This window comes from Quercus suber, unplaced genomic scaffold (genome assembly GCF_002906115.3).
Source record: "Quercus suber isolate HL8 unplaced genomic scaffold, Cork oak 2.0 scaffold_78, whole genome shotgun sequence".
Classification (NCBI taxonomy): Eukaryota; Viridiplantae; Streptophyta; class Magnoliopsida; order Fagales; family Fagaceae; genus Quercus; species Quercus suber.
The window spans coordinates 918,686-944,727 of record NW_027069543.1 but is presented as its reverse complement, the minus strand read 5'-3'; the positions used below and the strand labels follow the sequence as shown (position 1 = coordinate 944,727).

The following is a 26,042-nucleotide window of genomic DNA, read 5'->3' as shown; positions in this document are numbered from 1 at the left end:
TTTTTTTTAATGCAGCAATACACGTTTTTGTTTTCTTCTGCCAGACCCAATTCACTAACTTCTTTCCTATAAATACTTGGCTAACATCAACCTTTATCTTCATCTCCTTCTTGCTTATAATATTCTTCTTTAATTATCAGTTCTTTCTTAGCTCTTTTCTCTGAGTCTTATTCATTCACTCTTTAGAGTAACGGGATATTTGGGCTGTAGAGTAACTATGACAAGCATCAAATTTTGCTTGGTTTTCCTTGTTAGCATGTCTATGATGGTGTCAATGTCACTGGCGATGCCATCACTCAAAGTGGGTTACTATCAATCAACTTGTTCTTCTGCAGAGACCATTGTGAGAAACGCTGTGAACAAAGCCGTGTCAAGCAACCCTGGCCTAGCCGCTGGCCTCATCAGAATGCATTTTCATGACTGTTTTGTCAGGGTATGTTAGCACTTTGCAACACCACTAACTTGTTATATGTTCACTAGAATCTGTACCTAAATTTGCACTCTTCTCCTTTTCCTTTATTTTCCCGCTAAAAGAATATACCTTATAAGCTACTTAATTACTAAGCTGTTAGAGTTAATCTTATTTTCAATGTTATTTATGCCAGGGTTGTGATGCCTCTGTCTTACTTGATTCAACCCCGGAAATCCAGCGGAGAGAGATAGTCCAGTCAACAATCCAAGCTTAAGAGGCTTTGAAGTGATATTTGAGGCAAGGCTACACTTGAAGCTCAATGCCCACAAACAGTTTCTTGTGCAGACATTATTGCATTTGCTGCTCGGATAGTGCTTACAAAGTTGGAGGCATTATATTATGGTAGGGTAGTACGTAAAATGAGAGCACCACGCTACCTTCAATGCTCAGGAACTCGAACAGAGATTTGCGCAAAAAGGACTTAGTCTTGATGAAATGGTACACTTTCTGGTGCACATTCTATAGGAAGGTCACATTGTTCTTCTTTCTCAAAGCGATTATACAATTTTAGTGAAACAAATCCACAAGACCCTTCAATGGATCCTATATTTGCTAGAGACTTAAAGACCAAGTGTCCACAAAATGCTGGCAATGTCGATCCAACCGTGCCACTTGATGTATCTTACACCAAATAGGCTTGAAAATAAGTACTATATAAATTTGAAGAACCACCATGGCTTATTGACCTCGATCAATCTCTTTTGAGTAGCCCTTCAACGGTCGGAATTGTCAGGAATAATGCAAGGCAAGGTGAAATATGGGCTTATAAGTTTGCAGCAGCTATGGTGAAAATGGGTTACTTGATGTGCTTACAGGAAGTCAGGGTGAGATCAGGAAAAATTGTAGTTTGTGAACTAGATATTATAGGTTCATTGGTGTGACTACTAAATTATTTTGTATTATTTTCTTACATTAATTCATTATTCAATGTTAATTCAAATGTAAATTCATTCTTTTGTATGTTTTTGAACAAATTTTGATGAGAAATTAAAGGGATAAACTTGTATTCGTTGGATGTTACAAAATGTGCATAGCTCTTTTTACAACCTCTTTTTCATTGCTTTATTTACAACTCTTTTTTTTTTTTTTTTTTTTGGGGGGGGGGGGGTGGGGGGTTGTGGCGGCCGAAATCATACAAAAATGTGTGTAGTGAATGTAACCCAAAGAACAAAATTATTTGAAAGAGTTTTTATCCAATAGCTGACTCTAAATTAGATTTTGATTTGTTATTCAACTAAATTCAAGATTTTGATTTTTCACTCAACCAAATTCAAGATATAAAAATTGCAGTTCACTTTCTACCCTGTTCTTTTATGTACTCCATATAATAAAGGAAGGATTTCAAACCTAAGTTCTCCCTATTTGGAGAATAAGACAATAATATCGAGCTCTTGATAGTTCTCCCTCTAACTTTGGCACTTACGTTAGAATCATACAATTTCATTCACTAAAAACCAACAGAGGAAACTTTTAATTGTTCAGAATTCCTATTTTATTGAATCCACTGACCATTGAATAGTGAATTATGTGAAACATTAAATTTAGATGATGTAAATCCTTTTTTTTTAAATATAGTTTTACTTTCAAATTATGTAAATCCCATTTTAAAAATGGGTTACTTTGAAACATGTTATCAATCAAGTTGTTTATATAACACAATTGCTATGATGATGACCAGGTAAGTGACCTGAGGTCTAGCCTTAGTGTGATAGCAATTTCCTTTAATTAAAAGCAATATGTCGTGAGTTCAAGTACTAGAATTAGCATCTTAAAAAATTGCCAAACGAGTTGTGGGGCTTAGCCACACAAAATTGAACACCCTTGAAAGTTGAAACCACCATATTATTCTATTAACTATTATTATCACAATCCATATATAGACACCCAAATTCACACATGATTTCACAACATATTTGAATATTTATTTGTAATTAAATTCATCACATACATATGGGCTCACCATTGACAATTGATGAAAGAGTGAAATTGTTGTGCACTAATCACGAGTACATCCAAGCATATGTTAAATTGAGTGTATCTATAAAATTTTTCTTATTATTATAATAAATATCCATTAATTAATATTATTATCACTTAGCCATACCCCCTGTTAGGTTTTAAATATTTAGTCATAAATGTTTAGGTTCTAATTTTATTATATGTTGGAAAAACCGAGAACAAAAATATGTCTAGTAGAAGATCTTAGTGTCTTAGAAGTGTTTTAGACATTAATCAAATTGATACAAGTCAAGATTCAAGAACATAAAAGCTGCAGAAAGAAGAATTTAGAAACTATCAAGCTCGACCAATCGAAGAGAAGCCTTGACCGATCGAACTACAATTCTGCAGATTTTTAAATCAAGCCCAACAGCCCACGAAATGTTTAGAATTTGAGTCCAACATTGCTAGGTATAAAAAGGAAACTTTAATACACGTTTTTTAAGTCTTGAGAGTTACTTATGTGAGATCTATAAGGTTCTGTAATTTTCTAACTTTACAAGCACTTACCAGAGATCAAATCCATATTGTTAGTAACAGTGGAGTAAAGTTGCTGCCAAACCTTCAATTTTCGTACTGAAGATCAATGCATAAATAGGTGGTTCATATGAGAACAAGATCCAGATCAAGGAAGTCTATGAAGTCAAAGCCTAGTTTGGTAATTGTGATAGATTTACTTACGTGAAGCGTACAATTTCTTTTACCAAGTAAGACCAAAAGATGCAAAAATTAATTGTTCAAACTCCCCATAATATTGTTTTCACCAACGATTGAGCAATTAATTATGTGAAACATTGACTTTACATTAAACTAGTACTTTTTTTTTTTTTGGTAAAGTTTTACTTTCAAATGACATAAATCTCATTTTAAATATGGTTAAAGTTGTAATATGTTTTATATAAATTAATTGCTATAAAGACTAGATAAGCGGTACAATGAATTAGAAGAATTTTTTCACTCCAATAAGGGAAGTCCTCCCTTCTTTCACAAAAGGTGTAGGCCCTACCATCAATCCCACATTGGGACCCACTCCTCGTGTTTGAAAAGAGAAGTGGAGTGAATAATTTCTCATGAGTTAGTGAAGGCTAAGACATGTTGTGGTTGATTGAATGTTGGTTCCTAAAATGGAAAAAGGATATACTGCTAGCATACCAAAACAAGTGCCCTGAGAAATGTTGGTTTCAAACACTTACACTGAACAACATTATATTAATTATAAATCAATAAAAAAGGTGACCTTAGTAACCTTTTATTTATATTTTTAATCTAGCCAAACTATAAAAAAAGATTACGAAGGAAGGTGCGAGAAACATTGAGTGGTTGAACGAAGCTATAAAAGTTGTCTTTTCACAACTATTCATTTTGTCTTAGTCCACAAAATAAAACCGGTTTATAAGTTGAGAAAGGCATTTCATCAAACAGAGAATTGACTTATTCCTTGGGATGACATATAAATGATCATCTTAAATGAGTTCCGGTTGATAATAGAATGCTAGCTACTTGGTCAATGGGAGACCTAACTAGTTGTCATGCTTAATCATGGAAATTATTAAGTACTCTCTCCTGCAATATGTGAATGGTAGATTAAATTATAAATTTAATAAGTAGACCTCACTGCTATTAAGTGAGAGAAGGGAGCATGTTATTATATTTTGAGAATACAGAATAATATCACTGTACACTCTTGGTACAATATTCACTTCATAAATATAAATACTTGTGGGGTGTGGAGGGTAAATGCTAGAGTTAAAGTCTTCAGAAGGGAGCTTTACACACATATATACTTAGATTAGACTATAGTTAAATTTCTATCTTATTTATATATATATATATATATATAAAATATTGAATAATTACTCGATTATTTACTTATTTTATCAATTGTAATACCATACATACACACATAACATATACATAATGAATGCAAGAAAGGAGATAAATAGATTTTTATAAAAATATAATTGAATAGAAAAAGATAGAAATATATATTTTTTAATTCTAATTTCCTAGTCTATTTGAAATCTTTAAAATAATATGATCATATCCCTAACTTTTTTCCTCTCTCTCTCTTGAAGAACTCTCAAACAGTAGAATAATGGTGGGATCCACTATCCCTTTCAGTTCAGACTTCCATCCATTTCCTCGTCCTAATCAAGGTGTTAAAATGTCATGAAAATTAAGCCAACTTAGTCTGCATAAGACGCCTGCACGTTGGTTATATATATATATATATATATATTTAGACACATACACATACGTTATTTTACCTGTTACCCTCCCCATTGCCAAGTTGACATCCCTAAAAGTCAAAAGAACATAAATTCATCATTACCCACTCAAAACCTAAGAGGCTATAATAGGATGGAAAGATCTTCGAGTGAGCCAAAGAGGACTGTTTCCTCTTTGTTACCATGGAAACCCTCAAACTTAGACAGCTTCAAGCCTTTCTTCTATGCAGAAATACACGTTTTGGTTTTCAAAGAAAAATTGCCTGTCCCATCTTCACTAACTTCATTCCTATAAATACTTGGCTAACAACAACATTTATCTTCATCTCCTTCTTGCTTAAAATATTCTTCTTTATCTGTTCTTTCTTTCCTCTTTCACTTGAGTCTTATTCACTCACATTAGAGTATTGCTGTATTTATTGGGTTGTAGATTAACTATGGCAACAATCAAATTTTGCTTGGTTTTCTTTGTTACTATGTCTATGATGGTGTCAATGTCACTGTCGATGCCATCACTCAAAGTGGGTTATTATCAATCAACTTGTCCTTCTGCAGAAACCATTGTGAGAAACGTTGTAATCAAAGCCGTATCAAGCAACCCTGGCCTTGCTGCTGGCCTCATCAGAATGCATTTTCATGATTGTTTTGTCAGGGTATGTTAGCACTTTGCAACACCAATTAACATGTTATATGTTCACTAAAATCTGTACCTAAATTTGCACTCTTCTCCTTTTCCTTTATGTTCCCGCAAAAAGAATATACCTTATAAGCTACATAATTACTAAGTTGTTAGAGTTAAATCTTATTTTCAATGTTATTTATGCCAGGGTTGCGATGCCTCTGTCTTACTTGATTCAACCCCTGGAAATCCAGCAGAGAGAGACAGTCCAGTCAACAATCCAAGCTTAAGAGGTTTTGAAGTTATATTTGAGGCGAAGGCCGCACTTGAAGCTCAATGCCCACAAACAGTCTCTTGTGCCGACATTATTGCATTTGCTGCTCGGGATAGTGCTTACAAAGTTGCAGGCATAAGTTACAAAGTTCCATCAGGACGCCGTGATGGTAGGGTGTCACGTAAAAATGAGCCTATTGACAACCTTCCACCACCTACCTTCAATGCTCAGGAACTCGAACAGAGATTTGCGCAAAAAGGACTTAGTCTTGATGAAATGGTGACACTTTCTGGTGCACATTCTATAGGAAGGTCACATTGTTCTTCTTTCTCAAAGAGATTATACAATTTCAGTGAGACAAATCCACAAGACCCTTCAATGGATCCTATATTTGCTAGAGACTTAAAGGCCAAGTGTCCACAAAATGCTGGCAATGTCGATCCAACTGTACCACTTGATGTACTTACACCAAATAGGCTAGATAATAAGTACTATATAAATTTGAAGAACCACCATGGCTTATTGACCTCTGATCAATCTCTTTTGAGTAGCCCTTCAACGGTTGGAATATTCAAGAATAATGCAAGGCAAGGTGAAACATGGGCTTATAAGTTTGCAGCAGCTATGGTGAAAATGGGTTACGTTGATGTGCTTACAGGAAGCCAAGGTGAGATCAGGAAAGATTGTAGGTTTGTGAACTAGATATTATAGGTTTATTGGTGTGACTATTGAAATTATTTTGTATTATTTTCTTTCATTGATTCATTATTCATTGTTGATTCAAATGTAAATTGATTCTTTTGTAAGATTTTGAACAAATTTTGTTGAGAAATTAATGGGATAAACTTGTATTCGTTGGATGTTACAAATAGTGCATAGCATTTGTACGAGGAACTTGAAAATTATTTTCATTGCTTTATTTACAGCCATGTTTTTATTTATTTATTTTTCAAAAAAATCATACAAAAACGTTTACAGTGGATGTTACAAAAATAATAATAGAAAAAGACACAAATTTTTGAAAGAGCTATTGTCCAATTAGCTAACTCTAAGTTAGATTTTGATATTTCATTCAACCAAATTCAATAAATAACCCTCTAACTTTGTCTTTAATATAATATATAGGGGATTCAAACATGAGTTCTCCTTTTTAAGATTCAGACAATACTATCGAGTTACAAGGCTCCTGATAGTTGGCCCTCTAACTTTGGCACTTACGTGAAGTGTACAATTTCTCTCACCAAATAAGACTAAAAGATGCAAAAATTAATTGTTCAAACTCCCCTTATTATTGTTTCCACCAACGATCGAGCAATGAATTAAGTGAAACGTTGACTTTACATGAAACTCATCCATTGGCGTGAATCTTATTTTAAATATGGTTTACTTTGTAATATGTTTTTTTAGTCAAGTATTTGATATAAATTAATTGCTATAAAGGCTAGATAAGTGGCACAATAAGTTAGAAGAAATTTTTCACTCCAATAAGGGAAGTCCTCCCTTCTTTCATTAAAGGTGTAGGCCCTACCATGTTTCCTACATTTGGACCCATCTCTCATGTTTGAAGAGTGAGGAGGAGTGAATAATTTCTCATGAGTTAGAGCATTAGCATCAGTCTTTTTACCTTAGAAATCTCTAAGCATCTTCATCCCTTTTATTTGAGGTAAAATTTTCTAATCTTTTTGGTAGGTTTTGTACTTTTACTTGAGGTTATTTATTTTTATCTAAGTTTTGATAATGATATTCATGTGATTTATGAACTTTGGAAGTGATATTCATGTGTTTATATGTATGGGTTGTATTGGTGGAATTATTTGATGAGTGGTTATATGATTTTTACAATGGTAACTAAGTGGTGAAGATTTTGGAGATTTGGCTTCTTAATGTGAAATAAATGATGAATATAATTTTTTATTGATTATTTGGAGCTAGTTCATTATTCAAATTGTTTGCCTTGGAGGATATTATGATTTTTGGTATCATGGGTCTCTTGTTAATGTGGTGTAAATCTTGTGGGAAGTACTTAGAAAGTGTTGAGGTTTTGATGTTAGAGATAATACATTGAATGGGTTAATTTTATAAATTGGAGCTTATGCCTTGTGAATTAAATTGTTGAGAAACTTTGGAAGAGGAATACATTATTGATGAAGTTAAATACTAGGCTTGCCTAATCAATTGCTTATTTGGTAATTCCCAATTTGTAGCTAAATACAATTTCAAGCTTTATGCTTATTGTGATTGGTTTGCTTGATATTGTTTAGGTTCTAGCTAATTTCTTTTGGAGTTTAGAGAATTAGGCTTTTTTGCGGGTTGCAAAGTAACTAGCTTTTTAATAGGATTTTTGGAAAATAACCATGTTGCATAAACGTTGTTTTTGGGTCAAATACATTTTGGGAAATTATTTGTGGAACTATGTTTTTCTAAAAAGTGTTGTGTTGTGACCCTATTATATATTATTATATACGAAAAGTGCATCATATTTGATATTGCATTTTGGGGAAATGCATGAATTGTTGACATGGAAAATATGAGCATTTTTTATTTGATCTTTGATAAGGAATTCATTGATTTTATGGTGTATTGGAAAATTTAAAGATACTTATCTTATCTTGTTATTTGGGAAACTGATAGAAAATCTTTTTAACAAGAATGAAGTTGAAAACCTTACAAACTTTATGAAAGTTAGATTATTTAAGATTTTTTCTAAAATTACCTTGATATAAACTATGTATTTGAAAGTGAATGGTTTTAGACCGCTTAAAACAACCAGATTAACCTAGTTAATTAGCCAAGTGATTAATTTAGTTAATTTAAGCAATTTTAGGTTATCACAAACATACAATCATATCAAAAGTATAAAGCAGCGGAAATATAAAAGACACAATGATATGATCACCCAGGAAACCACAGGGTAAAAACCTGGGGAGGATTTGACCTAGCTATCCTCAAGGTAAACCTGAATCCACTATGAAAGAATCGAAGTTCATACAAAAGGACTTACAAGTTCCCCGCTTGACTTTCTAATGCTACCCACTAGTAGAACTTACTGACACGACCACGTGCAAGTTGTGAATCCACGGACTCCTTCTTTCTTGGATTCTTCAATCAGTTACAAGCACCCACGCTTGATATTCTTTAAACTTCAATGGTAGCAACTGAGTTGATCATCAAGATGTTGAAGTAATCTCTACCTTGAAAACCCTAAACTTTGTGTAAAGAAAAGCTCCTCTAGATCTCATAAGAGATTTACACAAAACAGAAAAGTATGAGCAACAATACAACTGGAGCAACTCTAAAAACATGGCTAGGGTTTTTCTTTATATACCTAGGGTAAAAACAGAAATCCAAAACGTTTAATGAGTTAGGGCTAAGCTGGAAAATTATGCAGAAAAACATTCTGCCCGAGATTCGATCGATCGAGTCTTTCCTTCGATCGATCGAGCCAGACTGAAATGCACAAATGCATCTGCAGCTTCTCGATTCCAACTTTACATGAAAGACCCAACTTTGGGCAAGTCTAAACAAGACTAAATAACCTGTTTTGATCATGGTTTGCCAACAATACAAATTAGAGTTCTAAATACATAAATTTCTAAATCTTTAGAACCTAACAAACTCCCCCTTTGGCAATCCGTGACAAAACACAAACAATAAGCTCAAAGTTTACAATTAAAAAACCCTTTACAAAAATAATGCTCATAAAGACTAAAATTCAATCCTAACTACTATCCATCAGTTGCAAGTGTAGACAGTAGCTCAATTGAATCAACTTGTATATTCCTAAAATACTCAACAAACGCATAAACGCATGTGTGACAGAAAATAGTATATAAACAGGTATAACATTCTTGTGTGATCCACACAACACATAATAAAGACATGTATCAATGAATAACTCATAGAATATAAATAAAAAAACAGTGAATCCAAAGAAACAGGAATCAAATAAAATCATGTATATCTATCAATGTTACTCCCCCTAACATGAATATCCCCAAAAAGAATGATATACAAGATGAAGCTCCTAAATACAATCTAACAACTCCACTAACTCCTCAAAACAAAAAAAAACAAAAAATCTCCCCCTAACTACAAAACTTCTCTACAAAACTCTACTCCCCCTTTTTGTGATGGAATGCCAAAGAGCAATCACAATTTATCATTAAAAGGAGGTGGTGAGGGTGTACGAAGATGCACCAGATCAGCTTGCAATGCACGGATCTCATCAAAAAGGCCCACCAAAAGCTGACCATGAGCCACCTGAACGGTCATGACAGTCTCCAAGGTACGACGAATATCAAAGTCATCCGATGGAGGTGGAGGAACAGCAGCAGTAGCATCAGGATCAGGAACATCCTCACCAGTAGGACCTGTAAAAGAAGAGGGAGGAGATGCGGACCCAAAAGGCTAAGACCTAGGGTGTTTAGAGCCAACTCGAAGATGAGCAGCCCTCTGTCTAAGAAAAGACGCACCTATAGGACCAATGACATGCACAGGCTCCGAGGAAGGGAAATCCTCTAGACCTAAATAAAGAAGAATCCTATGGATAAAAATAGGATGAACTAGGGCATGAGAAGAAGATGAACTCCTATACACTTCGTTCAAAGAACGAAGGAACAAATGGGAAAAATTGATAGGAGCATCAGTAACTAGAGCGTACAAGAATACACACCTCTAGAGAGGAATGATGTGCAGATGAGAAATGGGCCAAAAACAATGACACGCTATTCTAAAGAAAAGATAGTGTAGCTCAGAAAGTTCAGCAGTGGTGATCCTAGGATCAGAACCCCACTGGATAGATGACCCAGTGATGTAAGACATGACATCACTCAAAACTGGAGACTCATCATAAGGGTAGACAGGGTGCTGGACTAAAGGTACCCCTAGAGCATCAGCCACTACTGTAGGAGTAATGGTGTACTCTATGCCTCGTATCCAACTCTTTACTAAAGTGTTGGAATCATAGACGCGGATCGAGATGTTCGAGAAGAACTCTCGGATCAAGGTAGCAGGTGGAGGAGGATCAGAAATATCCACCAAGGGTAACCAGCCCCTACGCTCTAAGTTTGTCCTAATGGCAGGATCTAACTCATCTAGAACGACAGATCGCTCAAACCAAATCTTACGCCTAAGGTTCAGCTTCTCAAAGATTTCCTGGTTTTTCTCACTAGGAAATTTCTCTTGGTCAAAAGATGGAGGGGAAGGAGTAGGTGAGGGGATATACCTACGAGCTCTAGTCTTCCTAAGCATGATGCTAAGGAAAGGACAGAGACAAAAAAAAAAAAAAAAAAAAAAAAAAAAAAAAAAAAAAAAAAAAAAAAAAAAAAAAAACCAAGGGCAGACTGCAAGTTAGCACAAAAAATATAGAGCAAAAATATATATGATGCATGAACAGTTAAAATGGCATGATGCATGTACTAATGCAATAAACAAAGTTCAATTTTAAGTTCAATTGCACAAAATTCGCCTGAGCATAGAGTTTCTAACTAAAAAACCCAAAAATTTGAAAACCACTTGAAAAATTTTGAAGCACATGGATGAATTAAGCATTACAAAACATAACACATATATTATAATGCCTAATTACATCCAATCAACAAGCCAATTTCATCAATTTCAACCTAATTGAACAAAATCCCCAATTCGGAACTAAACACAAACCCTAGAAATTTCAATTTCTTACAAAACCCAAAATTGATCAAATTAAACTATCAAAATCATGTTTATGGCATGTCCCCACAAAAACCCATTGATCAATTGCACAAAATTGGGCTTGAAACAACAAATATCCCAAAAATAGAGAGGTCCAAAAATTAGAGAGAGAATGCATGAAAAATGCATGAAATATGCAAATAAACTCAAAAATGAGGGGCAAAAGAGACTTATCGGCTTGAGGAAAGAGAAATCTTGCAAAAATTTTGGAGGAAAATGACAAAAAATCGTTGTAGATCCTTGCCTTGTCGGAGAGAGAAAAGAAAGTTTGAAAAAAACTTTTGAAAAGGTAAGTGAATCAGTCAAAGAACACTGTTTTTAAAAAGCTGATTCACGACTTTTGATTGATCGAAAATTACTTTCAATCGATCGAATCACTCCGAAATTTTTAAAAGGAATTTTAAATATTTTCGATCGATCGAAAAATAGAATGAATCGATCGAAACAGGCAGCGGATCACAGTATTTTGAGAAAAATTACAGTTTTGAAAAACTCAAACCAATTTTTGAAAAATAACTCCTCAAAGCATTAAATTCAATGAAACACTATGCATGAGTATGAGATGAACTGGAATGCTTTTTCAAAAACCCAAATTTTTAATCCCAGTTTCTCCAAAGAAAGGTTCAGCCAGTTCTTCCTTTAATTTCTCAGGCAAAAACAATATTTTGCATAATTCTCACGATATTTTCAAACTTGGTTGGTTAAACAAAAAAACACACACAATAACATGTACAGTGTTTAGCAAAGAGTAGCTCGTGTATAGTGTGCAAACTAGCAAGAGCATAAGATATATGTGAGGTGATATGTGAATAGAATTCAATCACAAAGTCTACAAAATTCATCACACAGAATTTAAAAGAAACTATCACCTAAAGAGTTAAATCATATAACTCTCACATCTCCTAAAACATAAGTTTGCAATCATGTAAGTTTCTTGAATTTAGCCTCTTAATTATGTGAATTGACATCAAGCCTAATAGTATACACCAATTTTAAGCATTAAGCAATTAAACTGAGGCTACACCTTATGTTCTTTTTGTGCATGTGCTACACTTTTTCGAGCATAAAATCTTATGATATGCACTAAGGTGTTCATGATTGGCTAGTGAACAGTGGTGAGATGGTTATTTATGTCTTTCTCAAAAGAATCAAGTCCGACAGTCAAACAATATGTGACTTCAAGATTAAGACACAGTGATAAACACCATAAACATCTTTCCCACACAACATACACTACAAAGTTTCAACTAGTTAAATGCAATAATAAGCTTATCAAAGCTAAACAAGGTACATAAGACATGTTATGTGTAAATAAATTGACCAACCTTGTTTTCAAAAACTAAGAAAAATAATGTCAAACATATTTTTGCTTTCTCCTTTTCTTTTTTTTTTTTTTTTTAAAAAAAAAAATTTAATTAAAAAAGAGAAAACAAATAAATCCTAAAATGAAATACATGAATGTAATGCAATGCAAGTCCTAGAAAAAAAAAATACAAAACCACAAATACCAAAGAACAATGGTCACAGAGGAATGAGCAATGAAGGACAAAGACCATGTCAGAAAGACTCAATTAGATCGAGTCTTTTGCATTCAAGATCTTTTAGATGCACTATGAGCATTGAAGTTCTTATTCACATTCGAGTGATTTCCAACTCCAGAATTAGAATAAAGGTTCAACGCCTTTACCAATTCACCAATAAGTGCCATAGGATCTTGTGCTTGAGGCACAGGCACCTTTGGTTTGTTTGCTCTCTTAGTAGCTTGAAGCTTGTAATATTTAGGATGAATGTGTCCAAACTTTCTGATGGTGCCAGAAAACATCCAAGTTCAAACACTCGTCCTTATGGTCGTCCACATCAGTGCTCATAGCTGTGTTCAATACCCTCGTCCCTCCATTACCACCAATACCCATGCACGCTCGTCCATTGTAGGACGAGCGGGCTGCATATCTCGTCCTTCAGTAGTGATGGACGAGATGGGTTAATAAAGAGCTAGACCTCGTCCTTCATTAATGACGGACGAGGTCAATTCACAGCTAGACTAAGCACCCTTTCAACCAAAAGCTGTATCGCTCAAGTCTCAACGCAGTTTCTGAAGAGATAACCCTTGTGGCAGTTAAGGAAGTTACCCTCTGAATCCTCCAAACTCTACAACGATTAGCAGAAGTAACTGATCTCTACTGCTATATAAAGGCCTTTCTGTGCAGAGGTAAGGGGATCTTCTTTCTTTTTCCGGGAGAGAATTTTAGAAACGTTAAGCACTGAAAGCTTTCCTATCCTCCAGTTTTCTAACTTTACCATCGGAGAATCAAAGGCCGGCTACCACCGGTCTTCTCTGCTGATTTTCTTTGTTTTCTCAGGACTCACCTTACTAGATCAAGAACATCCGAAGATTTTCCAGCCCATTGACTCCTTAGAATTCCTTTGAATCTATCAGAATTCCTTTGGAATTATCAGTTGGCGCCGTCTGTGGGGACTTATCTTTGTTGAGTTCTATAGTCTCTTTCTCCAATCAAGGGTTGAAATGGTTCGGACAAGATCTAGAGCAACGAGTCCAGGCCCTCAACATAGTCGGGACGCTTCTAGTAACCCTCACCGAGACCGTCAATCAGCACCTACCATGCAACCGCCCTCATTTCAACATGTGCAATCCATGGCTGCCGCTATGGCGGAACTAACTCGTCAAAACCAAGAGTTGGTTAGGCAACTTGAGTTAAGAAAACAGCCTCATGAACGAAACGCTGGAGAACAGGTAGAGAGTCAAGAGGAGGAAAGGAATGTTGAGACTGACAATCAATCGAGAGGTACCGTTTCACGGAGGGTACCTCACTTGGAAAGAGAAATGGATCAAATGAGAAGGGTAATGGACGAAATGAGGGAAAACATGAGGAAAACAAACCCTGTGGAAGACTTGGTCCACAGAACTGATTTGGGAACGTGCAGCAGAGTTTTGAGGGGCTATTGTGGGGCCCGTAGGCCTGATAACCTCGGCCCATCATATAGCAGGCCCAAGGCCCATGCCGAGGAGCACAAGCTATTTTTGAGAGAGAGGGGGAGAGCCTATTTTCCTAAATCTACGCCGAGGATACCTTGTCCTCGGCCTGACAAAGGTGATTTTGGGGAGAGGCTAACCCCAAAGTAAGCTGTCACTCTCGCATTTAATGCACTCAACTAACCCTCCTGGCCGCATTAATGGGGAGGTAACCCCTTGGCAGGATAACATTGGTTAGAGTGAGCCACTTGAGTGCCGATAAGGCCTCTAATGGGACGGACAACCAGAAGAAAAGCGAATAGACGATCAACAGATGGAAGCAGGAGATAGGAAGATGAAAACTATAAAAGAAAAGCTAGTAAAGCAAAGAGGGGGGGGAACAGAAAGAGAGAACATTGAGGCCTCCTCGGCCACAGGCCGAGGAGCATTCCCCCATTTGTAAGGAAACACTTAGCATTTTTTATAAGAAAATTTTGTGCATGGTGATCGACGGCCAGCACCTAAGCCTGTCAACCCACTCTCTATAAATTTATTGTTTGGGCTTATTGGGCTGAAGACCCAACACTCAATTCAAATTGAGTCCCTACAAGGTTAAAGTAGAATTTTATCTTGTATAAAAAAAAATAATAAAATAAAAAACTAATGTGAAAAAAAAGAATTATTTTTGCATGTGTAGTGATGGTGCCAGAAAACATCCAAGTTCAAATACTCGTCCTTATGGTCGTCCACATCAGTACTCAGAGCTGTGTTCAACACCCTCGTCCCTCCATTACCACCATTACCCCTGCACGCTCGTCCATTGTAGGACGAGCGGGCTGCGTATCTCGTCCTTCAGTAGTGACGGACGAGATAGTTTAATAAAGAGCTAGACCTCGTCCTTCATTAATGACGGACGAGGTCAATTCACAAAGCTAAACTAAACACCCTTTCAACCAAAAGCTGTATCGCTCGAGTCTCAACGCAGTTTCTGAAGAGGTAACCTTTGTGGCAGTTAAGGAAGTTACCCTCTGAATCCTCCAAACTCTACAACGATTAGCAGAAGTAACTGATTTCTACTGCTATATAAAGGCCTTTCTGTGCGGAGGTAAAGGGGGACCCTTCTTTCTTTTTCTGGTAGAGAATTTTAGAAATGTTAAGCATTGAGAGCTTTCTTATCCTCCAGTTTTCTAACTTTACCATCGGAGAATTAAAGGCCGGCTACCACCGGTCTTCTCTGCTGATTTTCTTTGTTTTCTCAGGACTCACTTTACTAGATCAAGAACATCCGGAGATTTTCCAGCCCATTGATTCCTTAGAATTCCTTTGAATCTATCAGAATTCCTTTGGAATTATCAGTTGGTGCCGTCTGTGGGGACTTGTCTTTGTTGGGTTCTATAGTCTCTTTCTCCAATCAAGGGTTGAAATGGTTCGGACAAGATCTAGAGCAACGAGTCCAGGCCCTCAACATAGTCGGGACGCTTCTAGTAACCCTCACCGAGACCGTCAGTCAGCACCTACCCTGCAACCACCCTCATTTCAACATGTGCAATCCATGGCTGCCGCTATGGCAGAACTAACTCGTCAAAACCAAGAGTTGGTTAGGCAACTTGAGTTAAGAAAACAGCCTCATGAACGGAACGCTGGAGAACAGGCTCAGAGTCAAGAGGAGGAAAGGAATGTTGAGACTGACAATCAATCGAGAGGTACCGTTTCACGGAGGGTACCTCACTTGGAAAGAGAAATGGATCAAATGAGAAGGGTAATGGACGAAATGAGGGAAAATATGAGGAAAACAAACCCTGTGGAAGACTTGGTCCACAGAACTGATTCCCCCTTCGTGGCGTCCGTCAATGCCCATCCCTTGCCACCTAAGTTCAAGATGCCTCCTTTAGATTCTTATGACGGGACGAGAGATCCTTTTGACCATATTGCCACCTTTAAAACTACTATGCATCTCCAAGGAGTTCCAGACGAAATAATGTGCAGAGCTTTTCCTACTACTTTGAAAGGACCAGCACGGGTGTGGTTTAGCAAAATACCTCCTAATACAGTGGTGTCCTTCGAGGAGCTGAGCAAGTCGTTTGTTAACAATTTCATTGGAGGGCAAAGGCACAACGTTCTTCGTCCAGTTTGCTAACCATAGAGCAAGGGGAGAATGAGAGTTTGCGGTCTTTCATCACGCGTTTCAACAGGGATGCCTTGGCGGTGGACGAGGTGGATGATAAACTTCTCCTGGCAGCATTTTATAATGGCGTACATTCTGATCTATTTATACATAAGTTGTATGAGCAGGCATCTCAAACTATGGCTGAGCTAGTCCATTCAGCCCAGAACTTCATGAATGCAGAGGACGCTATCATAGCCAAGAAGAGGAAGAGAGTTGAGAAAGTTGAAACCAACACAACGCGTCAGTCAGAACAAGGTCCTCGTCCTAAGAGGGGACGGACGGAAGATAAGAGAGATCGAGAAAAGAAAGCGGGCCCTTCAGCACGAAGTCAACAGTATACCCCTCTGAATGTGCCACTTGAGCAAGTCCTAATGCAGATTAAAGACGAACCTTCCTTGAAGTGGCCAGAGAAGATGAAGGGGGATCCTAACAAACGTAATCGAAACAAGTATTGTCGATTCCATAGGGATCACGGACATGATACAGATGAATGTTTTGATTTGAAGCAGCAAATTGAAAATCTCATCAGGCAAGGAAAGTTGAGGAACTTCCTTGGACGAGACCACAAGGATGAGAAGTTGAAAGCTAAGGTAGAGGAAACATCGCGACCACCGCTTGGAGAAATAAGGATCATCCTGGGAGGAAGTCCTACAGGACAGTCGTCCAAGTCAAAGAAGGCGTATTTGAAAGCAGTACAAAACGTCCAACGCTCCGGACGATTACCAAGTGAGAAAGCTACGGACGAGCAGACGATTACCTTCACAGACGAGGATGCAGAGAAAATCCACCACCCTCATGATGATGCTATCGTCATTACTCTCCTCATTGCTGACTACAAGACTAGAAGGGTGTTGATAGACAACGGGAGTTCGGCAGATATTTTGTATTATCCAGCCTTTCAGCAAATGAGGTTAGGACGAGACCAGCTGCAACAAGTAAGCTCCTCTATAGTGGGGTTTGGTGGAATGAAGATACAACCTGTGGGCAGCGTTTCGCTACCAGTGACAGTGGGGGCATATCCGCAGCAAGTTACCAAGGAGGTGAATTTCCTTGTGGTTGATTGTTCGTCCTCTTACAACGCCATAATTGGAAGGCCAACTCTGAATAGGTGGAAGGCCATAACATCTACATACCACTTGTCAGTCAAGTTCCCAACGGAGCATGGAATAGGCCAAGTACAGGGAGACCAGCTAACGGCAAGAGAGTGTTATCTGGCCATGTTGGCTATGGACGAGCAAATACAAACGATGACTATTGAAGAAAAGAAAGTTGTAGCAGAACCTATTGAAGCGTTGGAAGATGTTTCTTTAGACGACAATAACCCGGAGAGGTGTACCAGGATTGGGGCAGATTTGGAAGCAGGTATCAAGAAAGATCTCATTTGTTTTTTGAGAAGAAACAGGGACGTGTTTGCATGGAGTCACGAAGATATGCCGGGCATAGATCCCAGTGTCATTACCCACCGTCTAAGTATATGCCCTTCGATGAAACCAGTGCGGCAAAAGAAGAGGGTGTTTGCTCCAGAAAGAGATAATGCTGTTAAGGAAGAAGTTCAAAAGCTGATTGCGGCGAAGTTCATTCGAGAGGTATACTATCCTGAGTGGTTGGCTAACGTAGTTATGGTTAAAAAGGCGAATGGCAACTGGAGAATGTGTGTTGATTTCACTGACCTAAACAGGGCTTGCCCAAAGGATAGTTATCCGTTACCACGCATTGATCAGCTAGTAGATTCTACTGCGGGACACAAATTACTCAGTTTCTTAGACGCTTTCTCGGGGTATAATCAGATTCGGATGGACGAGGCAGATCAAGAGAAGACATCCTTCATCACCAGTCAAGGATTATTTTGTTACGAAGTGATGCCTTTCGGTTTGAAAAATGCTGGGGCAACATACCAACGGTTGGTCAATCTTATGTTTCGTCCGCAGATCGGGCGGAATATGGAAGTCTATATAGACGACATGTTAGTAAAGACTCAGGACGAACAAAGGCATCTGGACGACTTGAAGGAGACATTCAATACATTGAGGCACTACCATATGAAGTTAAACCCTAGTAAATGTGCTTTTGGAGTATCATCAGGAAAATTCCTGGGGTTTATGGTCTCCTACAGAGGAATCGAAGCAAACCCTGATAAAATCCAAGCAATATTGAATATGAAACCCCCGAGCAATGTTAAAGAAGTCCAATCACTTACCGGACGGGTCGCCGCCCTCAATCGATTTGTCTCCAAAGCTACGGACAAATGCTTGCCATTTTTTAAAGTTCTTAAAAAAGCATTTGAGTGGACTGAAGAGTGTCAGAAAGCATTTGAAGAGTTGAAGTCGTACCTTACCAAGGCCCCTTTGTTAAGCCCGTCCGTGCAAGGGGAAGAGTTATATTTATATCTGGCAGTCACCCCGCATGCTGTGAGTTCAGCATTAGTAAGGGAGGAAAACAAGGTACAGAGGCCTGTATACTATACTAGCAGAGCATTGAGAGGAGCAGAAGGACGATATCCACTGATGGAAAAACTGGCCTTCGCATTGATAACAGCCTCCAGGAAACTGAGGCATTACTTTCAGGCCCATGTTATTAATGTCATGACAGATCACCCACTCAAGAAGGCAATGAACAAACTGGAGGCTGCAGGACGTTTGATCCAATGGGCCGTCGAGCTCAGTGAGTTTGACCTAAAGTATCAACCGAGGCATGCCATCAAAGCTCAAGCTCTGGCAGATTTCATCGCAGAGTTTACTCTGGATTGTGATGATACGGACGAGAAGGAAAGCGTCAGATGGGTGGCTTATGTGGATGGCTCGTCTACGCAATATGCAGGAGGAGTAGGAGTGGTGTTGCAATCTCCAGAGGGAGATAAATTAAAACACAGAGTTCGTCTGCAGTACCAGACAACCAATAATGAAGCCGAGTACGAAGCACTCCTCAAAGGGTTGGAATTGGCCAGATCAGTCCAAGCAGAGTCCCTCCTCGTCCTGGGAGATTCTCAGCTAATTATAGGCCAAGTGAATGGTGTATTTGAAGCCAAGGAAGAACGAATGAAAAAGTATCTGAACAGAGTAGTGCGCCTTACTAAGAAGTTTGAAGAAGTGAACTTCGTCCAAATCCCAAGGGAGGAAAACATGGAAGCTGACGCTCTGGCGAAAGAAGCCTCAGCGAGTGAGGCTGTAGACGAGGTAGATGAAATTCAATATATGCCGAGTGTAGACATTCCAGAAGTACAACAAGTGCAAGGCAAGATGAGTTGGATGACTCCAATCGTGTCGTACCTGAAAGATGGACGACTCCCAGAAGAAAAGGACGAGGCAAAAAAGCTAAGGGTAAAGGCAGCCAGGTACGTTCTAATGGACGAGGTTCTATACAAAAGGGGTTTTTCCCAGCCTTACCTTAGATGTCTGGAACCAGACGAAGCAAACTACGTAATAAGGGAAATCCATGAAGGAGCGTGTGGCAATCACTCAGGAGCCAGATCACTCGTCCACAAGATCGTCCGTGCAGGATATTACTGGCCTAGCATGCAAGCTGATGCTAAGGCCTACGTCAAAGTTTGCGACCAATGCCAAAGATTCAGCAATGTCCCCAGACAACCATCAGAATATTTAACTCCAATGACGGCCCCCTGGCCATTTGCACAATGGGGATTGGATATTCTGGGACCATTCCCACTAGGCGTGAGACAAATGAAGTTCCTCGTGGTTGGTATTGACTATTTTACCAAGTGGGTAGAGGCAGAATCCTTGGCTAACATTACACAACAGAATGTCAAAAACTTTGTGTGGAAGAATATTATATGCAGGTTTGGAGTGCCCAGGGTGCTGATATCAGACAATGGACGACAATTTGATAACTCACTTTTTAGAGATTTTTGTCTGCATTTCGGAATTCAAAACCACTATTCCTCACCAGCCCACCCACAAGCTAATGGCCAAGCAGAGGTTGCCAACCGATCCTTGCTAAAGTTAATCAAGACTCGGCTTGAGGGGGCTAAGGGGGCATGGCCAGATGAGTTACCAGGTGTTTTGTGGGCGTACAGGACGACAGCAAGAACTCCTACAGGGGAGACTCCTTTCAAATTAGCCTACGGAACAGAAGCAGTTATACCAGCAGAAGTTCACATGGCTAATCATAGAGTGGCAGCGTATCAAGACAAAGACAACGAGGAACAACTCCGTTTGAATCTTGATCTCATAGACGAGATAAGGATGGATGCTGAACAAAGGGTGGCAAGGTACAAGAACCTCATGGCTAGACAGTATGATGCAATGGTGAAGCCTAGGCGTTTCAACGTTGGAGATCTCGTTCTGAAAAGAGTCTCCTTGGCAACAAAGAACCCGGCTCATGGAAAGTTGGGACCAAATTGGGAAGGCCCCTACAGAGTCGTCAACTGCAAAAGACAGGGGACCTACTACTTGGAAGCACTGGATGGGAGGAAGTTAGAGCATCCTTGGAATGTGGAGCACCTGAGGAAGTACTATCAATAAAACGCAAGCGAAGATGAACATGACTTCGAACGCGTCTAAATACTACAAACTATTCTACATAAAAGGCTGTTTATTTATTTTGTCTTGTTGTTATGATTAAAGACAATTTATGGTTTAGTCTATGGTTTGGTTTGTGTTTGTTTTTCTTTCAAGGCAGGCATTAGTTTCATGGAACATGTCTCGTCTGTAAATAATGTATTGTGAACAATATTTGTGGAATGTACATAGTATTGTATAAATCCATGATTCAAGCATTGCTTTTGTTCATGACGACTTGGAAAAAGCTAAAAAGCTCAAAACGAGAAAATTCTCTGGACGCGGAGATGTGATCTCAATTTTCCAATGATGGGATGAAGCGCCCTCGTCCAAATTTAAGGACGGGGCAGAGCTGACTCATCAAATTAAATTCTCCAAGGATGAAATAAAGCGCTCTCGTCCAAAGCTAAGGACGAGATAGAGCAGTTTAATTAAATCAGTCTAAGGAACGCTCGTCCATAAAGTGAGGATATAAAATAAACCTGACTACATCATGGACGAGAGTCAACAAGGGCGTTTTGAACGTCCCTAAATCACTTCAAGGAAGTATCTTATGGACGAGATCAAAACACGGGCAAGTCTAAGGACGAATAGTGCCTTCTCACTTGGAAGCCATTTCAAGTGAAGTTTTGTTATCATTTTTGCATGGTTAAGTCACAAATGAAAATTCCAATGAAAATGACTTGAGATTGTGCATGAGACATAGACGAGTAAAACAAAATAATTATGAAATATAAAATCTCGTCCATAAAATAAACAGTGCATAATTGTTTTTAAGGGCGGACTGGAAAAGTCCTAAACACCCTTTTTAACTGTTTTATCAACATTCGTCCTTAAACATGGACGAGTTAAATGTGCTTAAGTTACATATATTTTCTTCAAAAAAAAAAAAAAAGAAGAAGCAAAAACAAACAACTAAGTCCTTAATCCATCTTCTAAGTGGAGGCATCTGGATTGGGGCCGTCCTGAGGCTGGGTTGTGGCATCGTCCTCTATGTTGGCGTCCTCAGAGTCAAGGCCAAGGAGAGAGCTGGTGGTGGCAGGGTTCAAATTAAGCATAATTGAACTAAAGTCCACATCAGGAAATCTCTCAGCAGCATCTATCCTGAAGTCTTCGAACCCTGCAGCATAGTTGGTGTCTAAGGCGTCTGTATATTGCTTGGACGCCTTAAATTCAGCCACAGCATCTTCCTTGGCTCTGGAGAGAAGAATGCTCTGCTCGTCGGTCCTTCGTTGTAGATCCTCAAGACGAGCATCCTTCTCTGCAGCATTGGCCTTCAACTCTTCAACCAAAGCTTGGAGCCCCTTAGCCTCCTCGGTCGTCTTGGCAGCTGCCTCAGCCCATTGTTTAGCCTCCTCCTTCAACTCCCGTATCCTCGTCTCCAGTAAAATCCTCGTCTTGTCCAACCCAGTGGCCTGTCTGGACGCAGCTATGAACTTGGACATGCCCTGAGGGAATTCAACAAAACAGGTTTAGATTAAACTGAAAGGAAAATAAGAAAGACGTACATCTGGTCAAGACGAGGATAAGAATTTCTTACCTTGAGGAGGTCATGAACACCAGAGTGTTCGAAGTCCTTCAAGGACATGTCATAGCAAACATTGATGTCCTCGTCCGTCACTGCACTTTTGAAGCGCTCCCAGGCCAAGTCTTCGTTTTCAATGATATTGGAAGGGGCCCCCTGGGATGGTTGAGACGAGGAAGGTGCAGTCTTGGATGGAGGAGTCTTGGATGGAGTAGACTCCACGGGAGTAGACGAGTCAACCTCGTAAACTCTGGTAGGCTGCTGAGAGGACGGGGTGGGCTTAGTCACCTGGGACGAGCCATGCTTCACCTTTTTACCTCGCCTGCTGGGGAGGTTCTCCAGATCTAAATTTTTAGAGATAGTTTTTCTCTTCTCCCCAGCAGTAGGACGAACTTGGCGATCGATCTCAGGACGATTCCCCTCACCAACTTCTTTTCCTTTGTTGCCCCTCATAGTTGCCATTCCTGTGAAGAGACGAGGAGGATTTACTTAGAAAAATGAAAATAATAAATCTAAGGAGCACGAGAAACATTTACTTACTTTTTCTAACTGTAATTTCGTGTGCAAGGGCAACGTCAGAAGGTTGAGGACCAAAACCCCACTTTGCAAGTCGTCTGAGAGAGACTAAAGTGTGGAAATCCCTGTCCGCGTATAGACGAGCCCTGTGGACGCGGTCACGGTGCAACTTGCTTAAAGTAGGTCGTCCAACAGCTGCAATGAAATAAATCAACGTTAAATAAGTTAAGTGAAAAGCAAGTAAAAAGGAATGAGAAGCTAAGGGACTTACCCTCAGGACGAAGGTTTCCTAAGTCCCCACTGAAATGACCAAAAGAATCCCGGCCAACGTCTGAAGGATTTCCAGCCCAAAATCCAGAAACGAAGAAAAACTCCGTCTTCCACTTCCTGTCAGACGAGGCCAAGGATCTCACCAATCTACAGTCTTTACTCCTGGCAGTGAATTGGTAAAAGCCAGGAGATTGATGAATCTCGGAGGGTTTGTAGCAGTAGAGGAACTCGTCCACAGTGATAGGACGATCTCCTCCAAACACTTCTCTCCACAAAATTTGCATAGAGACAATTAACCTCCATGCATTAGGGTTGAACTGACACACCCCTAAACCTAACCTAAATAACAGTTCTCTTGTAAAAGAATTTAAAGGAAATCTAAGGCCCCCAAGAAGGTAGGCCTCGTATACACCTATTCCAAAATGAGGATTGCAGCACCACTCTCCACGGACGGGTAATCTAGGATTAAACTCGTCTGGGATTTGGTACCACTCCTTAAGGTTGTTTAACCTTTCCTCGTCCGTCTTCGAGGGAATATCTACAGCGCAGCTATATACGGTTACCTCAGTCTCGTCCAAAGGGTTAGACGGAGGGATAGAAGACGAGGTACCTACCTGGGACCCTACAGTTTTCCTAAGTTGTTCTTGAATTTCTTCTAAAGGAACCCCAGGGACCCCTGAGACGTATTCCTCGTCGGTAGTGTTTCCCCTACTGCTACTACTACTAGTATTACTAGAGCTATTACTGCTTCCGTCGTAATACTCGTCTATGGCTCTTACTGTACTATCACTAGACGAGGAAATGGTGATTCCTGACATTGTCTAAAAAGGAAATTTTTTAAGAAAACCTAAAAAGACGAGGAAAGAGGGATTACCTGGATCTAGGACGTACTGAAACTATGGACGCGGGAAGTCTTAGACGAGGCTCTAAACGAGGGATGTCAAGGAGGAAAAATCTCAGAAGTAAGAGGGTAATGGGGGCATTCCACTATTTATAGATGTTGACCTGAGCATATTAAACGACACAACCAATCAGGCATCGACACGTGGCATACGTCTCGAAAAAATGAACCGACGAAACAAATCACCAATTACATCGTGACATGTGGCGCCTTTGATTATTTAAAATGGGGGGTCATGCGTCCAGAATAAATTACACATCTATGGACGACACATGGACAAGGGGGGCAACTGATGGTGCCAGAAAACATCCAAGTTCAAATACTCGTCCTTATGGTCGTCCACATCAGTACTCAGAGCTGTGTTCAACACCCTCGTCCCTCCATTACCACCATTACCCCTGCACGCTCGTCCATTGTAGGACGAGCGGGCTGCGTATCTCGTCCTTCAGTAGTGACGGACGAGATAGGTTAATAAAGAGCTAGACCTCGTCCTTCATTAATGACGGACGAGGTCAATTCACAAAGCTAAACTAAACACCCTTTCAACCAAAAGCTGTATCGCTCGAGTCTCAACGCAGTTTCTGAAGAGGTAACCTCTATGGCAGTTAAGGAAGTTACCCTCTGAATCCTCCAAACTCTACAACGATTAGCAGAAGTAACTGATTTCTACTGCTATATAAAGGCCTTTCTGTGCAGAGGTAAAGGGGGACCCTTCTTTCTTTTTCTGGTAGAGAATTTTAGAAACGTTAAGCATTGAGAGCTTTCCTATCCTCCAGTTTTCTAACTTTACCATCGGAGAATTAAAGGCCGGCTACCACCGGTCTTCTCTGCTGATTTTCTTTGTTTTCTCAGGACTCACTTTACTAGATCAAGAACATCCGGAGATTTTCCAGCCCATTGATTCCTTAGAATTCCTTTGAATCTATCAGAATTCCTTTGGAATTATCATGTAGTATTACTCCAATTTTACTCTCACATGGTATTGCACTTGATGTAATTACTTTCAATTATTGAAATTAAGAATTGAAAAAAAAAATGTCAATCTTATCGATTTAATAAAATAAGTTGAAGTCAAAAAGTAAAATTGGTAAAGATATTTTGTGAGTAGGGAAGGTGATCCAAATCCTTTATTATTTACTATTTTTAGAATTAATTAAAAAAAAAAAAGATGATAGAGCTAGTCAATTTAAAATTTTAACACAAAATAAAATGTAATTTTTAAATTTATTGATTTAAATATTTATTAGTGATGTTGCAAGAATGAAACAAACTATTAGAGGCCACTAGTGTGGTGTCTGCTTAAGTTTCTCCAATGCTTAAGATAGGAATTTATGAAAACCCAATAACGCTCAAAATGTTGTTGTATCAGAGCGTTTGTTTCCTATCTCGAAGACTCGAAGTGGGGGATGTATGGGAGTTTATATATAGGAGCCTCAGGCTAATTACCTTCCAAGATTTTTATCATTTTTCAGTGGAGTTGTGGTGGAGGATGTGGAATGTGGGTTGGGGGGCCAATATCGCTTGGAGTTGATGGGATTGGATGCCTTGGCTTGGATGATGACGATAAAAGGTTAAGTCTGTTGTGGAGTGTTGAACAATTGGATAAAGGGAGTGAATATGATACCCATAAATTAGTATTAGTATTTTTTTTTTTTTTTTTTATATATATGGAAAGCTATGCAATAATCTTCATCTAATTTACCCATGTGTCCGTATTTAGAGTTGCATTTTCACATAAAATAATACCACATTGGTCATTTTGTATTAAAAAAAAAAAAAAAACCCTAAAGGCTTTTTATTTATTTATTTATTTGCTGAGAAAACCCAAGGGCTTTAAGTTTTACATAATTAGTGATTTACGTATAAAATATTTTA

The 26,042-nt window shown here is 38.8% G+C and overlaps 2 protein-coding genes and 1 pseudogene across 2 annotated transcripts; 2 read left to right on the top strand and 1 right to left on the bottom strand.

Annotated features, from left to right (window-relative positions):
* Positions 1 to 120: 120 nt before the first annotated feature.
* On the top strand, positions 121 to 1,487 carry LOC112009990 (peroxidase 5-like; annotated as a pseudogene).
* Positions 1,488 to 5,126: 3,639 nt separating this feature from the next.
* LOC112024650 (peroxidase 5) lies at positions 5,127 to 6,309 on the top strand. Its single transcript, XM_024057258.2, has 2 exons — positions 5,127 to 5,351; positions 5,526 to 6,309. The coding sequence occupies exons 1-2, from the start codon at positions 5,136 to 5,138 to the stop codon at positions 6,291 to 6,293; spliced, it is 984 nt and encodes a 327-aa protein (XP_023913026.2). The 5' UTR covers positions 5,127 to 5,135; the 3' UTR covers positions 6,294 to 6,309.
* A 15,357-nt stretch (positions 6,310 to 21,666) lies between these two features.
* LOC136067574 (uncharacterized) lies at positions 21,667 to 23,901 on the bottom strand. Its single transcript, XM_065773650.1, has 4 exons — positions 23,268 to 23,901; positions 23,021 to 23,191; positions 22,496 to 22,944; positions 21,667 to 22,403 (listed from the first exon to the last, which is right to left on the bottom strand). Exons 1-4 carry the CDS (start codon positions 23,548 to 23,550, stop codon positions 21,891 to 21,893), a joined length of 1,416 nt encoding a protein of 471 aa, XP_065629722.1. The 5' UTR covers positions 23,551 to 23,901; the 3' UTR covers positions 21,667 to 21,890.
* Positions 23,902 to 26,042: the final 2,141 nt, after the last annotated feature.